The following is a 16,687-nucleotide window of genomic DNA, read 5'->3' as shown; positions in this document are numbered from 1 at the left end:
ACCACACAGGAAACCTAGATGCAGACAGCGGTTCCCATCTCTCCCTTTGAAAAGGAGGCTGTGTAGGGCCGGATATGGAAGATAATAAACTGGGTGACCTTGGACTTTTTGCTACAGTTGCTGGTTAGTGACAGAGTCCATTCCTTTGTTACCAACCCCCAACTCCCGGGACCGACAGCCTCCCCTCACCAAGGGAGTGTCTTTTGGCCTGATACTCAGTTGCTCCGAATCAGAACAAGGCTTTCTCGGCTGGTTAATCTTAAGAGGGACAAACAAAAAGACAAAACCAAGCTGACTCTGAAAGCCAGTGTCCCTTCCCTGTCTCCCCAGGGCCACCTGGGGCAGAGCTGGCTGCCCAGAACCCCAGCTGGACCCAGCGCCTGGCTCTGGGGTACCCTGTCTCAGGACCTCAGGGGCAACGCAGCCCCTCCCCCAGGAGAAGAGCCTCCCCTGCACAATAACACCCGCGCTCCAAGCAGTGCCAACATCATGTTTATTATTTTGTTCTTTGTTCGCTTTCCATGGCAAGTGAAAAAATAATTTAAACCAGTCCTATGTACAGAGGCTTGGTTCACGTTCCCAAAACTTCCAGAAAGACCCAGCCCCGTGGGGTACCGTTAACGCCTGTGCGAAGCCCCACCTGTGAAAGGCTCAGTGGAGAAAGGTTTTATTGATCACGAGCATCGCATCCGGGGAGCAGAGGGGCGGGGCGGAAAGGGCGCAGGTGCGCCGCACACCTGCGGGGTCGGCTCAGGAGATCTGCAGCGGGGCCTCCAGCATCTCCATGAGGAAGGTGTCGATGGGCGTGTCCCCGATGAGCTTGAAGAAGAAGAGGTGCTCCAGGCACTTGAGCCCGATGGAGCGCAGGGCCGGCAGGCGCAGCAGCAGCTTGGCGAACCTGCAGGAGAGCCAGAGGGCGCTGACCGCGCACGGGCACTGACCGGGCACGGGCTCGCGGAGGCGGCTGCTGGGCTTTGCACCCAGCTCGCACCAAGCCCAGAGGGAACGGGGGCGCGGGGCCAGTCAGGGCAGAAGCAGACGCCCGGGACCCCTGGGCTCTCGAATTCTGCGCATGTGCAGGAATCGCCATCGTCACAGGTGGAGGGGGCACACAGCCAGCCCGTCCACTCCTGGAGCGCCTGCAGGGGTGAGCTGGAGCCTGAGACGCCAGGAGCTCTGGCCCAAGCAACCCTGCCAGATGCACATGAAGACCCACTGTGTGCCGGGCACTAGGCTCTGCGACAGAGAATGAGCAAGGGCCGAGGAGGGAGCTTGTCAGGCCGCAGTCGCTGGCCGCGCAACCTCGGTGTGCCCTGTCACCAAGTCTTCACGGCCGGTTTTGAGCCAGGAGGAGAAGGAGCCCGAGGCAGCTGCCTGAGCCTTGGGAGCCCGCGGGCTGTGCAGGGAGGCCACACACTGGTGTGCACACGCGCCTCACACGAGTGTGCCTGCGTGGACGTGTGAGGGCGTGTGCACACGTGCTCTCACTCCCCACTGGGACACGCCCTGCTTCCTGGCTTCGCGCCCTCTCACCTGATACACTCGCCCTCACACGCACTTCCCTATCATTGAGGACATCCGCGAGACCAGCGTGCAGAACTTGTCCCCTGTGTGCATCAGCTCAGGACCCTCGCCCGTGACATTTTCTGCTTCGCCTGTGTGCCCTCTGTCTCAAAGTCCTTTCTTGCCAGTGAAACTCATTCTGATGTTCAGGGCCACAGAAATTCAGACACTCTACCCACGACTTTCCATCAGCAGCACAAAGGCCAAGCTGGCCGTCTTCACAGCAGCCCTGACCCAGCGATTTCTAACTTGAGCCGGATCTTTACTGAGTGCTACGTTATTTCAAGTTTCACACTGGAATCCCAATGCTCCTTGAAAATGTGAACATGTGCATGTATCTATGTTCACGTCATGTGACACATTAAGAACACGCAGCCCTATAAGAAAACACTGGTGCCATCTCAAAAAGTAGGAATCGCTCTTTCTCTAAGTGAACACTCTGAAGGTGAAGGCTGCTGCGGCGCAGAGCTTGGGAAGCCCTGGGAGCTGAGGCAGGCGACTGGCAGCTGGAGGGGGTGAAGGGAAGGGGGCTGGAGCCCACTGAGACATGGAGCCCCAGACATGGCTTGTCTGTCGTGTGCCAAGTCAGACTGAGACGAGGTCGACTCTGAGGGTGGACTTTTCACTCCAAAAAATGTTGAGTTTTACATGTGTGACAAGCCACGGCTGTTCTCTTGGCTGTCTGTGCCGGATTTAGGGGCTAAGCTCAGGACAGTGGCAATGAACTCACTCCTGAATGGGCACAGCCAGACTGACCCTGATTCTTCACTTGTTGCACACTGCAGCAAGAGGGAGCCGCGACCTGGGAAGGTCCTCAGCAGGCAACCTCCGGAGTTGGGGCCTCTGCCGTGTGGCGCACTTCCCCTAGGTGTCCATGTGGTGGCAGCACTGCACCGCTGAGGAAAGTGCAGGGACCTGGCGGCCCGCATCCCTTCGCCAAGCCCTGCAAGCCTGCCAGCCTCCTCATCGCTTGCTGCCCGCCCGCTTGAGCCAAGCACCAGCCCCGGGTGCCTATGAGTCTCGAGGACACTTGGAGCAGCGCCCTCTGCCAGGCTGGGTGGACAGAGCACACGGCCCACCGCCTGCCTGCGTTTCTGGGCTCTGCCCTCCTCAGGCAATGGGAACTGGTATCCCTTCCCAGCTGCAGTGGGAGCCAGGCCCCTGGCAGCCTCCAGGAAGAGCCACGTTCCAGAGTTCTAAAGGTGACATTCAACAGGAGCAACCATAGGGATAGTGGGAACATTCCTTAACATTGTAAAGGCCATCTACGCTAAGCCCATGGCCAATATCATTCTAAATGGTGAAAAACTGAAAGCATTCCCCCTAAAAACAGGAACAAGGCAGGGATGCCCTCTTTCACAACTTCTATTCAACATCGTCCTTGAGACTCTAGCCAGAGCAATTAGACAGACCAAAGAAATTAAAGGGATACGAATAGGAAAAGAAGAACTCAAACTATCCCTGTTCGCTGATGACATGATTATATATTTAGAGGAACCTGGAAATTCCACCAGAAAACTTTTAGAACTCATAAGTGAATTCAGTAAAGTAGCAGGTTACAAGATCAATGCTCATAAATCCAATGCATTTTTATACATAAGTGATGAATCTTCAGAAAGAGAAATTAGGAAAACTACCCCATTCACAATAGCCTCGAAAAAAATAAAATACTTGGGAATCAATCTCACAAAAGAGGTGAAAGACCTCTACAATGAGAACTACAGAACACTAAAGAAAGAAATTAAAGAAAACCTTAGAAGATGGAAAGATCTCCCATGTTCTTGGATAGGCAGAATTAATATTGTCAAAATGCCCATACTAACAAAAGTGCTATACAGATTCAATGCAATTCCAATTAAAACCCCAATGACGTACCTTACAGAAATAAAGCAAGCAATTTTGAAATTCATCTGGAAGAATAAGAAACCCAGCATAGCTAAAGCAATCCTTAGCAGAAAGAGCGAAGTAGGGGTATCACAATACCAGATCTTCAACTCTACTACAAAGCAATAGTAACAAAAATGGCATGGTATTGGTACCAAAATAGAAAGGTGGATCAATGGTACAGAATAGAGGACACAGACACAAACCCAAATAAATACAATTTTCTCATATTAGACAAAGGGGCCAAAAATATGCAATGGAGAAAAGACAGCCTCTTCAACAAATGGTGCTGGGAAAACTGGAAATCCATATGCAACAGAATGAAATTAAACCCCTATCTCTCACCCTACACAAAACTAAACTCAAAATGGATCAAGGACCTTGGAATCAGACCACAGACCCTTCATCTTATAGAAGAAAAAGTAGGTCCAAATCTTCAACATGTCAGCTTAGGATCAGACTTCCTTAACAGGACTCCCATAGCACAAGAAATAAAAGCAAGAATCAACAACTGGGATAAATTCAAACTAAAAAGCTTTCTCTCAGCAAAGGAAACTATCAGTAATGTGAAGAGAGAGCCTACAGAGTGGGAGAAAATCTTTGCCAATCATACTTCAAATAGAGCACTAATTTCCAGAATAATAAAGAACTCAAAAAACTCTACACCAAGAATACAAATAATCCAATCAACAAATGGGCTAAGGAAATGAACAGACACTTCACAGAAGATCTACAAGCAATCAACAGATATATGAAAAAATATTCAACATCTCTAGATAAGAGAAATGCAAATCAAAACTACCCTAAGATTCCATCTCACCCCAATTAGAATGGCGATTATCAAGAATACAAGCAACAATAGGTGTTGACGAGGATGTGGGGAAAAAGGTACACTCATACATTGCTGGTGGGGTTGCAAATTAGTGCAGCCACTCTGGAAAGCAGTGTGGAGATTCCTCAGAAAGCTTGGAATGGAACCACCATTTGACCCAGCTATCCCACTCCTCGGCCTATACCCAAAGGACTTAAAATCAGCATACTACAGAGATACAGTCACTATAATGTTCATAGCTGCTCAATTCACAATAGCCAGATTGTGGAACCAACCTAGATGCCCTTCAATTGATGAATGGGTAAAGAAACTGTGGTATATATATATATATATATATATATAATGGAATATTACTCCGCCATAAAGAATGATGAAATTATGGCATTCACAGGCAAATGGATGAAATTGGAGAATATCATGCTAAGTGAGATAAGCCAATCTCAAAAATCCAAAGAAAGAATGATCTCACTGATAAGCGGATGATACACATAATGGGGGGTGGGAAGGGTTAGTGTTAGGGTTAGGATTAGGGTTAGGGAGGGGGGCAAGAATGGAAGAAGGAAGGACTGTATAGAAGGAAAAGAGGGGTGGGAGGGGTGGGGGGAAGGGAAAAATAACAGAATGAATCAAACACCATTACTCTATGTAAACGTATGATTACACAAATGGTATGCCTTGACTCCATGTGCAAACAGAGAAACATCATGTATCCATTTGTTTACAATAAAAAAATACATATATGTGTGTGTATATATATATATATATCTTATAAAAAAATAAATAAATAAACTATTTGGAAAGAAGAAAAAATAGGAGCAACCTTCATGCCATCTGCGAGGCAATGGCTAAATGCATACAAACACATCCACACTGAGCGATGTCACAGAACCACTGAAAATGGTGATTTTACACTTCCAGTAATCTGATAAAATTTCCAGAATGGCTGAAGAGAGAAAATAACGCGCCACACCCTGGAATTTCGTATCTGCACATACGTGTTGTTGCCTGTATCTGTGTGGATTCATGAGGACTTGGGAACAAAACATACCAACGTGTTTACAACCCAGTTGTGCTACCTGGTTTAAAAATGTGTTTTCTTTTTCCTACCAAAGCAGACATTTCTTTTATAATTGGGAAAAGAGAGTTGGGCTTCTTTTTCGTTTTTTAAGATTAACGTGGGAACTGGAGCTGATTCCGAGGAAAGGAAGGGTACCCCAGACACACACCTGGTGCTGCTTTAGGGTGGGAAGAGTGGGCAGAAAGCACCAGCCGGGCCCCTGGCACTGCAGCTCACCCGGCTCCTCCCTGTGGCCAGGGCGGGTCTGCAGTGTCCCCTGCTGCAGGTGGAGCAGAGGTGCCAGGCGGGCCCTGGATCAGTCCTCTCCCTTGATGACCTGCAGCCAGGCACAGTCCCAGCCTGTGTGGCTGGCGGGGAAGTCGTGGCGGGCTTCCTCAAACCCACGCCTCTCACAGACAGCCTCCTGGACGCTCCCCCGCCACTCTTCCCTTCAGCCAGCGGGAGGCCAACCACAGGAGGGCTACGGGCATGGCCGCAGGGAGGAGGGTCGGTCCCTGAGAGACAGCCCGCCAGAGAACCACCCACCAGACACTGAGTGAGGACCCGTTGTCCCCGCAGGAAGGGCTGACCAGCTGGCCTATGGTCCAGGATAAGCAGCCAAATCCAAATCAGACTTCACCAAGGAATAAAATCTCAGCGAGGACGGGCATGGAAATTCATCCTAAAGACTGTCTTGAAGCCCATCTGTCTTTCCAGTTTCATTTCCAACTTTCTGTGAGATTTGAGGACATTTTCTCATTTTAGTAACACTTTGCTGTACTTGGGAAAACGTGGGGATTTCTTTTAATGACTCGGGAATAGCTGTACTGCCAGGCAGCTTGGCGAGACCACATAGAGGGAACCCCAGGGACCAGTGACCACGCTCCCTGACCCAAAGCCTGTACTTTCTACTGCTTGGGGTTTCCAAGGGGACCTGAGAGCAATGCAGTCACCACAGCGCAGGCTGGGATCAGACCACAGCCTCCCTGCCTGCACGGGGCTTCACCTCCCTAAGCCTCTGTCAGTTCTCAGACTGAAGACCATGCTTCCCACAGTGATGCGGTCATACATGGCTGTTTCAGCACTAAAGGTGTGTGCCTAGCCCCCATGCCTGCCTGAAACCAAGGTACTACCAAACCCTGTGTATACAGACACCTCTGGTAAAGTCTGATCCATAAATTAGGCACAGCAAGAGATCAACACCAATACAGGAAAATAGAACTATCTCAACGGTGTATGTAATGAGAGCTATTTAAACTTACAGATTTCTTATTTCTGGAAAGTTCCCTGTAATCTTTGGACTGACCACGGGTGCTGAGACACCCTCTGCTTGGGCATCTTCGGAGTGGGGGAGGAGCGGTCAGACAGCCCTCCCCTGGCAGAGCTCAGGCTGGGCCTGTGTGGAGCCGCAGCGAGGCCCAGAATTCAGGACCTGCCTCTGCTCAGAAGCCTGTACTGCCCGAGAGGGGGCGAGCCCTCCATGCCACACGGCTGCCCCGGAGCCTCACCTGCCTGGCTGCTCCGGGTACTTCTGCTTGGTGTAGGCCTCCAAGGTAGCATAGACCTTCTCCCGCAGGGTCTCCACCTCCGAGGGGTTAGATAGGCCTTTGGCATCTGCGGAAGACAGTGGCCTCAGGCCCGTTAACCCCTGAGCCGGCACCCTCCCCAGAGGTGTGCCCCGCACGCTGGTCACCTCCCTCAGAGTGGTGAGGACACCCGCAGGCTCCACCCTGAAACCACTGACCCGAGGAGGGCAGCTTCGTTTTTCTGGGCCATTCTAGAAATACCATCTTCACATGCGTGTTGAGAGCCTCCTAGGGGCCAGGCATGGAGCCAGTGAGGAGCTGAGGTGCCAGGCGGGCCCGTCTCCTGCCTCGGGGACATATCCCAGCGGCAGGTCGCCACACCATCCTCTCTGTGCCTGCAGCTTTTGGTGAAGTTCCTCCCCGGAATGCCGTCCCTGGGCCTCCGCACAGCACCCGTCCACCCGCCCACAGCCCTGCCCAGTCCTTTCCTCTCGCAGCCAGCCCAAGCCCCAGCCTGCTGCCATCTTGCCTGGCTCCCCGGCCAACCCTGCGCCCACCGCTTCAGGCCAGGTCCTGGCTCCTCCATGAAGTGCTACTGCCACCTCCAATTTGAACGTTCAAAGACAAAATCCTGAGTCCCACCACCCCGGGTCGGAACTCGCTTCCCCCGGAATTTCTCCAAGTCAGTAAATGAGAGCTCGGGTCTCCCAAATGTTCAGGCCTGCGTTACATGTGGCCCCTCTCTCGGGCATCCTGCTCCCCTCCACGGCAGCCCCAGGGGCACTGCCTGAAGGGACCCCTCGGCAGGGCCACCTCCCCGCAGCCCGGCCCCCTCGCCCTCCCCAACATGCACGCCCCATGCCACACGGGCTTTTCAGGGAGGCTGTGGGGCAGAGGCGTGGACGGTGCACTCACGCCTCCGGATCCCTGGCCCTGCCTGGCTGGCTCCTCTGAGCTGCAGGACCAGAACCATGGGAGCCGGGGGCGACCGAGGGACAGCCCCGTTCCTGGCGGTCACCTGGGTTGAACAGCACGATGGCACGCAGGCAGCCCAGCTCCGACTTGTCCATCTGCATGTCCTTCATCTTGGAAACCAGCTCAGTTAGGACTCTGCTTATAGGAAAGGTGGCTGACGAGAAGGCCGTGAGCGCCCGGCCCGGGACCAGCAGGGTGGAGCCTGCAGACCTCGGCCTCCACTCCCCCGGGCTTCAGGCGAGGCTCCAGGAACCAGGGTGCAGAGGTGAATACGAAGCAGAGCGCCTCGTGAGGAGCCCAGACGCAGACGGCAAGCGGAACGCTCAGCAAAGAGCTGCTGAGCAAAGCAACGCGCGCCGAGCCGGCCATAGGACGGGTCTGTGTGCAGCAGGTGGGCGAGGCCATCGAGGGCGCAGGGAGGGTGGGCCCACCAGGCCCAGGGAGCCTGCTGCTCACCCCAGGCACTGGCTTCCACAGGGAGGGTGCGGAGAGGACAGGAACTGGAGGCACCCTGGGTGCTAGCACATGGGCCCTAGACGGCCATGGATGGTGGGCGGGAAGGGGCTGTGCTCTGGCAGTGACGGGAACTCTCCCTGCCAGTTCTCCCTCTCACCCTGCTGCTGCCCTCCAGCACCTTCTAAGGCACCAGACCTCCGCCGGGTGCCATTGCCTGACGGGCGGTCTGCCCTTGCCACAGGCCTCCCCCAGAGAGCCCACCGAGTCCGGCACACCCCAGCCAGGCTCACCCGGCCTCCTGCAGGCGGCTTCCGGGCCCAGCTCAGCCTCCCCAGCCCCGCCTACCAGTGGATCCGGGGACCCATCTCTCCCGGGAGCCCAAAGGGCACGACGGGGTCTCTACGGTGACTCAGCCTTCCTTTCAACCCTCTCTCTCCCCAGCTGTACGTCTTCCGGTGCTTAATGTTGCTGCACAGCCATGAGCACCCGGTGGGCTGCTCTCCTGCATCCCCACACTGCCCACAGAAACACGCGGGCGTGGTGTGCACACGGGTGCACGTGCGGGGACAAACGCCCAGACCAAGCAGAAGGCAGGCACCTGTCAAAGATGGAGCCGACACCAGCACTGTGGGCGCTGCTGCGGTGGACGTGCAGACCTGTCGCCAGAAGGATGCCGTCCTGCACCGAGACCGAGCGGTGGGAGAAGGAGGCGATCAGCAGCTCGTTCCACCCTGTGGAGAGGAGGCCTTAGGGACCCACACAGCCCCGGCGCTGGGGACCCAGACCTGTGTCATCGCCCCACATCAAGCAGCAGCTCTGGACAGAGGAGGATGAGACCCAGCTCAAGACGCCACCACTGGCCAGAGAGGACAGGAAGGGGCGGCCCGGGCCTCCCGACCCCCGGGCTCCACGCACCCGTGGCCTCTCCATGCGGCCCATGCGGCTTGAGGACAAGGACTGATTCAGGTGGACCTTTCCCAGGTACCGTGTCCACGGCCGTGGGTAAGTGGAACCCGTGTCTCTGCCCCAGGACCTGGCAACCCAGTCTCGCTGCCTGGGCCATTCCCAGCCACACCAGCAGGGCGTGAGGCTCTGGGGCGGTGCTCGGAGATGGCCCACCATCTACAGGACGAGTGAGTGGCCTGTCCCAACGCTCGTCCCGCCTTCTCAAACACAAAGAGGGGACCTGGCTGAGGCCAACGGACTGCCCGGTGTCCCAGAAACGGCGAGAGAGCACAGCACAGAGTCTGAAGTCAGGGAACGCTTGACGTCCACCTGGTATTGACTCAAGACAGACCTGCGGCCTTCTGATCTCAGCTGTGAAATGGGAACGCCTCCATTCACCAGCCCCGTGCCGGTAACAAGGCACCGCTGCAAATGGACCTCAACACCAAGGACTAGGAGTCTTTAAAACTTAAGTGCAAATCGTAAGCCGCGGCCTTGCTCGCGTGGGGCAGTCCCACTGCGCAGGGTTTCACTGGGGAAGGACTGTGTTCTGGGAAGGCCGTCCAAGTTTAAGACTCTACAAATAACGGGAGAAGGACAGACCCAGAGAGGGTGGCCTCGGCGTCCACTCGCCACACGGCTGGACAGGCAACAGCCTCATCAAGCCGCGGTGCTCCATCAGGGCCCCCGGCTGGCAGGGAGCCTGGTGTGCCCACCTGCCCGGAGCAGGATGACCTGGTCCTCCAAGGTGAGGTCGGAGAAGTGGGGGATGCGCTTGGCCCACTCGACGAGCGTGAAGAGCTGCTTGTCGGCCGCGTGGCAGATGTTGGTCACGGGGTCGTTGGTCTAAGAAAGGAACGCGGCCGTGAGGGGCAGGCCCTGGACTCCACGACAGCCCACCCGAGAACCGGGAGACGCCCGGAGAGCCAGGGCCACCTACCGAGTTCTCCACGCTCATGTCCCCACAGGACTCGGTCTTGGGTTCCACAGCCAGCTCGGCTTCCAGGATCCTCTCCACCGGCATGTCCTCGTGGCCGCCGCTGGCGCACTCCGCCTCGCTCTCCGCTCGCTCCCGGCTCCTCTGTCTCTCTTCCTGCACGGCTGGTAAACGGCAGGACACAGGGAGGTCACCGTGAGGCCCGGGCGAGTGCAGGAGCGTGAGACGTGTGAGCCTCAGCTTCCTGCGGGGTGGTCCCTGTTGTCGCGTTGGCGGAGGAGCGTGGGAGGCCCCTGCACAGAACTGGGGTGCCCCCTTCCCTCCAGCGCACCGCAGTGCACACCGTCTGCAGGTCGGGCTTGACAGCTGCAGTCCCCTCTCTCGGAGGGAGCGGCGGCCCAGCCCCCTGCAGCCTCCCACGCTCTCCTCAGCCTCCCACCCTGGTGAGCCACCTCTGGGCCCCCGGCAGGCCCGGGCATCACCCTGGCATCCACGTCCCGCCGGGCCCGCCGCTGGGGCAGCGAGAGCAGAGCATCACCTGACCCCACTTGTCGGGGAAGGTGTTCAGGCAGCCCCGTCAGTGAGTGACCAGCTGGGGGGGTGACCCAGATGACGTTCCGGAACCAGTGCTGCCTTAGGGCCGGGAGGCGCAGACGGAGGAGCAGCGGAGGCCCCTCCTGGGGCTCTATCCAGGTTCCCTCCCACTCGGGGTCTGCACCCAGGCAGACCCCAAGGCTGCCCTCAGCAGGATGGTGGCCGTCAGCGGCTCCGGGACCTGGACGCCGCGCTGTCTTACTCAGTGTTAGAAGTGCTCACAGCCCAGGGCCGGGCAGAGCCCCTGTAACGGAGGCTGGCCTCGGACCCCATGGCTGTCCCAGCCCAGCAGCCTCTGCCCTTCCTGCACAGTCCACTTCAAAAGCACCCCTGCCCTCTGAGGGGTGGCAAGCAGGCTGGACTGGCACGGGGGCTGACTCTGCCCTTGTCCTGCCAGTGAAATGGCTGGTCTCAAGGTCAACCAGGCAGGGCATGCCTGGAAGTCACCCCTGTGCGCCCAAGCCCAGCAGACTCGCCCAGAGGCCTCAGGGACCGTGGCGTCTCTGACAGGGAGCCAGGGAGGGGGCGAGGCGGGACGGTGAGAAGGAAGAGGCCGAGAGCGAGGCCGAGGCGGAGGCCAAGGGCGGGAGCAGGAGCCTGTGCCCGGGCGCGCAGGGCTCCTTCACCAGGCAGGTCTGCCACTTGCTGCTGTGGTTGGCACACTCCCTGGCCTGCTAAGCCTCGGTTTCCCTATCCGCAAAGTGGGGACCGTAGGGGCTACTGCAGTGACCTGTGAGGACTCCCAAGGTAGCTGTGGGGGCCAGAGAGCCTCTACTTCCTCGGCCCAGGTCTCTCGGCCCCTTGGGCTGGCCTCTGTCCTCTCCAGCCCGGCCCCTCGTGGTCTCCCTCCTCCCTGTCCTCCTTTCGGTCCCCTCCCGGCATCACCCAGGACTCCGGCGGGAGTCACAATGCGCATTTTTCTCAGGTGGATTCGCTGGCTGAGCCTGAATCCTTCCTGAGTCGGTTTTTCCGGGTCGTCCGCAGCCTGTCTGTCTGACGATCAGAGGCGGGGAAGCAAGCTAAGCAGACTCCTCTGTGGACCCCAGTCAGTCCACACGCGCGACACCGAGGAAGATGACCTCAGGCTTCACCGGAAACCACGGGCTTCGGGGACTCGGGCTCCGCTGCTGCCCTGAGCCGAGCCACTGCCCACAGCTCCTTGGGGAGGCTCACTCAGAGCTGCAGCTGCTCCCGCAGGGCAGGGCCAGAGGGCCACCTGGAGTGGACCAGACCTCGCCCTCCCGCAGGGTTCGCGCGAGTCCAGCTCCAGCTTTCCGTGAGCTATGGTGTCATGAGCACCAGAAGGCACAGGGCTCTTTCTCTGGGTTAGAACTTGGCTCAGCACTTTGTGCAGATGGCATTTCACTTCATCCTCACCATGACCCTGTGGGGTCGGGGACCGTGGAGAAGCTGGAGGTCGAGCTAGGGAGTGAGTGTAGACCAGCACCACCGCAGGCTGGCTGTGCCCAAACCCGTCCCTGAACAGCTCTGCCTCTGGGCACTGGACTGGTCGTGTTAATAAAGGCCAGGGGTCCACAGGGCTCTCACTGCTGCCACAAATGGCCCAAAAGACAGCCCTTCCTCTAGTCGTGAGCCTGCCGTGTGTCAGTCCTGGAAACAGCTTCTCCAGAACTCCCAAGGGGCACTGGGCGTCAGAGACTCCCGTTCCTGCACCCGTTCTGCCCTCTGCGCGCTGTGTAAGCTTGGCAGACCCCTAGCTTCCTGAACCTCTGTTTCCTCTTTCGGGAAGTGGGTGTCCTATGTCACGCTTCCACAGCTGTGGTGGGAAAGCTGCAAGCTATCGATTTTATCCTGTGGGAAGAAGAGGGCTCCCCAGCAGCTGTCCACAGAGCTCGTTCCAGTCTGTAAGGTGGGACCCGCCTGGCCACAGCGTGGCGGAGCTTGAAGGAAGCTCCACACCCAGTGGATGGGCTCCATTTTCAGGAGTGCCTGCAACCTGAGGCTTCTCATTTCATCGTCCAGTGATTCACGACATGACTCTAACATGCCAGTCACAGGTGATACACCAGTGACAACTAAAACAAGGGAGCCCCCGCCACACGCAGCAGACCATGGGCAAGGTAAGCCCGTGTGTTGGGAGGTGACAGATGCTGCAGAAAGAGACGTGTCTTGCTGATGCGAGTTGAGAGAGCCGCCGGGCAAGCTCTACCCAGAAGGTGGCAAAGGAGAAAAGATGGCAGGAAAGAGGAAGCCAGCCACACAGCCTCCTGCAAGGAAGCATCCAGGCAGGGAGAGCAGCCAGTGCAAAGGGCCTGTGGTGGGAGCAGCCCTGGTAATGCCAGGGCCTGAAACAGGCCAGAAAGGCCGAGGCAGAGGGACACAGACGCCTGGCCTTGACATTTCACAAGGAGGTGGTGTTCTATGTCAATGGGAGGGGAAGCTTTGGGGGACTCAAGTCCATCACTCAAAGCTCCTGCTGGCTGCTCTACGAAGATTCGAGAAGCCGAAGATGGAAGCAGGGAGAGACATGAGGATGCCACTCGTGTGTTAAGAAAGACGCAGCTGGTGGTAGTGACAGCGGTGACGGTGGTGCCAGGGACGCTTCTGCAGGGCTCTGAGGGAAAGACCAGGCTTGCTCACCAGTGGACAGGGCGGGAGGATGAGGCGGAGTCAAGGTGGCGCCTCTGGGGCGGGGATGTGCTGGACAGCCAGGCAGCAGGTGACCAGGACCTCAGCTCTGGGTCTGCCACTCCCGAGGCCCCGCCAGCCTTCAGAGCCAGGGCTGCGCCGAGTTCCTCCTCCTGCCAGCACAGGCGGCATGAGCCGAGCCCAGTGCCGCCTCAGCTCCTGCCACGGGACTCGAAAACCCTTCACCTCTCTGGACCTGTGTCCTCGACTGAAATGGCCCCTGGGGACAGGCGACCCTGAAGGCCACCCTCTGCACACATTCCCTTGTGGCCACGTTCCCTCTTCTCAGGCTCAAAGGACCTCTCCCTTCATTGTCCTTCCCGCGGACACCCCGCTCCCCACAGAGCGAGCTCAGGGGCTGCTGGGCAGGCGGGCCTCCCTGAGCAGAGGGGAGGGGGCCCTCCCGACCCACTGAGATGCCCCTCCTAGGCCAGGGCTGCTCACTCCCCTTCCGTTCATTGTGCTGCTCAGTGGAACCACTTCCCAATCTTTCAAGGGAAGAAAATCCCATCTGGATGTGTTTATTCTTCCACCAGAGCAGCCCACTTAGCTGCTCTGTAATTTAAAGATGTGATCCTTTCAATGCATGTTGACTGTCCCTAGAGGTTACATCTGTCACCCTGACAACGCTAGCCATCCAAGACATAGACCTCCAACACCAAGGGTCCACAGCAGACCAGGTCATGAGTACGTGCAGCTTTCCTCAGAGGGAGACCCAGGGCCAGAAAGGAGAAGACACCTCCAACACAAAGGTCAGCCTGACCCTGCATGGGACAGCAGAGCACAGAACCAGGACCACAGCTCCTCAGCTCTGAGATCCCCCATCCAAGGTCAGAGCACAGGACCAGGACACCTCAGCTCTGAGATCCCCCATCCAAGGTCAGAGCACAGGGCCAGGACACCTCAGCTCTGAGAACCTCCATCAGAATGTCAGGGTATAGGACCAGGACACCTCAGCTCTGAGATCCTCCATCCAAGGTCAGAGCACAGGACCAGGACACCTCAGCTCTGAGATCCTCCATCAGAAGGTCAGAGCACAGGACCAGGACACCTCAGCTCTGAGAACCTCCATCAGAATGTCAGAGCACAGGGCCAGGATACCTCAGCTGAGAACCTCCATCAGAATGTCAGAGCACAGGACCAGGACACCTCAGCTCTGAGATCCTCCATCAGAAGGTCAGAGCACAGGACCTGGACACCGCAGCCTGAGACCTGCTGCTTAGGTACAGCGAGGAAAATGGAGAGGGCCACTCTCTGTGCTCCGGGGAGGATGGGTGAGCGTGGAGGAGGAAGATCCTCCTGCCCTCTCTACTCTGGGAATGCATTTCCTCAAGAAACTGTAGTGCCCAAGGCCACCTGACCCCCAAGCCGCCTCCCAGCCGCTCCCGCCCAGTGTCCCCATGTCCGCTCCTGGGGGAGGGGTGCCTCACCCTCCCGCTTCATGCCCATGACCAGGCACTTCTGGTAGCGGCAGTACTGGCAGCGGTTGCGCTGGCGCTTGTCGATGAGGCAGTCCTTGTTGTCCCGGCAGGTGTAGACGAGGTCCTTCCTGATGGTCCTCTTGAAGAAGCCCTTGCAACCCTCACAGCTGTACACCCCGTAGTGCTTTCCTGCCATGAGAAAGGGACACTCAGCAGATGCCCTCGGCTCCTCAGGAACAGCAGATCGCATGGGTTCCGGCACAGAGAGCAACAACCAGCCGAGCAGCCACCAGTGTGCAGGAACCTAGCTGAGGCAGGACGATGACGCCCTTCCCCCATCGCCCTCTGCTGCCCAACGCCAGAGGCACGATCAGAAAACCCGTGACCCAGGACTTCGCTTACATTTATTTCATAAAAACAACCCTTGGATTTGGTTAAGCCAAGGTCCTAACTCAGCTGAGGCTCTTAGTGTACATGACAAATAAAAAGATGTCTACCTGTCGGTATGACCAGCAGGGAAAGGACCTCAGCCAAGTACTCCTCCAAATGAGGCTCAGGCCAGGGACACCACTTAAAATTCGCACCCTTTGCCACAAACCATGAGTGGAACCTGTGTCGTGACTCTTCGAGTGTGCTGCCTGCTGGATTAAGCTGGCGTGTGACCTTTGTAGCACAGCAGGACACTCCACCTCGAGGTGCGACACGAAGGCCTGACAGAGGAGGTTTTGCTTATCTAGAACAACCTACCACACGCTCCACTGCCTTTATGACCCAGTTGCCACCAGCAGGAATGGCTCACGGGTCAGGTGAGACACCAGGCCACCCCACACAGGCGTCACGGAGCGACCACAACGTCCTGCCAAGTGCTGTACACCAGGCAGCTCTGTCCACTGCATGACACTGTGACTGGAAACACAGGAGGAAGCTGGCCACTCGAACACCCAGCTCTGACTGCCGAATGTGCAGCCAGGTGCCAGTTGGCTGCAGGCTGCGTGGCTCCAGTACGTGAGTCAGGCTGATGTTGAGATGAGTCCGGAGTCCCTGAGAGCGGGCAGTGCGAGCCTCTGCCTGCAGGGCCCGGTCTCAGAGCAGCGCCCTGTCGACAAGCGGCAGGATGCAGCGGCTGACCAGAGGGACTCCCTGAACGCACAGCAATGACCAATGCAGGGTGTCCTCTTGGGCTCAAAGCCCCTGGTGCTCTCAGCTCTGAAATACGCCTTTGAGAGGCCCGGGGCCAGTTTGTCCACCGTACAGCAGCCCCTCCATGCTTCCCGACATGGGGGTGAGCCTCCAGACTCGTAACTGAAGTGACCCTCGCCAAGCACATGCCTGCGGGGCTGCGGCCCTATGTGACCATGGCAGTGGCCAAAGGGCTGCAGCACGCGGGACTCTGAATAGAGCAGCGCTCTGCAGGAGCAGGGTGGGAAGCAAGGAGGAAGTATCCACCAGGCAGCAGGGCGGCAGTAGCAAAGGCCGGCGCCACCCCGCCTCGCATTCCGCAAGTCGCCACCACGGATTCCATGTGCTCAAAAAATAACTTGGGCAAAAGTGGAAGAGGATCAAAGAAGGTAATTCAGTAGAACACATTTGTTTATGCCCGATGACATAAAAGGAAATATGTTCAAGTAGGGTTTCTCTTTCTTGGGAACTTTATGGGTGATTTTTTACTTTTCCTTTGTTCTTTTCCAATTCTTCCAGGTTTTGACAATTGGGATATTCCTTTTATAATTATTTATTGGGGACATTCTATAATTATAAAAATGATTTTTAGAAGCCAAGGAAAATCTAGCTGAGCTGACGATTGTACCCAGTCCCGGGAGAGAAGAACCAGACCTGAGGTCCAACCAG

The 16,687-nt window shown here is 56.9% G+C and overlaps 1 protein-coding gene across 2 annotated transcripts in view; it reads right to left on the bottom strand.

The window, feature by feature from the left end:
• Positions 1 to 475: 475 nt before the first annotated feature.
• Rxrg (retinoid X receptor gamma) overlaps positions 476 to 16,687 on the bottom strand; it is a 36,982-nt gene continuing 20,770 nt past the window's right edge. For both annotated transcript variants that reach the window (XM_047520573.1, XM_047520574.1), the window contains 7 exons: positions 14,849 to 15,028; positions 10,179 to 10,339; positions 9,955 to 10,084; positions 8,892 to 9,024; positions 7,881 to 7,972; positions 6,845 to 6,950; positions 476 to 898 (listed from right to left, as the gene is read on the bottom strand). In XM_047520573.1, the coding sequence (XP_047376529.1) occupies positions 751 to 898; positions 6,845 to 6,950; positions 7,881 to 7,972; positions 8,892 to 9,024; positions 9,955 to 10,084; positions 10,179 to 10,339; positions 14,849 to 15,028 (950 nt within the window). In that variant the 3' untranslated portion in view covers positions 476 to 750. The remainder of the gene's footprint in view (positions 899 to 6,844; positions 6,951 to 7,880; positions 7,973 to 8,891; positions 9,025 to 9,954; positions 10,085 to 10,178; positions 10,340 to 14,848; positions 15,029 to 16,687) is intronic.

The sequence above is a fragment of the Sciurus carolinensis genome, chromosome 12 (assembly GCF_902686445.1).
Source record: "Sciurus carolinensis chromosome 12, mSciCar1.2, whole genome shotgun sequence".
In the NCBI taxonomy this organism is placed as follows: domain Eukaryota; kingdom Metazoa; phylum Chordata; class Mammalia; order Rodentia; family Sciuridae; genus Sciurus; species Sciurus carolinensis.
This window is presented reverse-complemented; position numbering and strand designations above follow the sequence as displayed.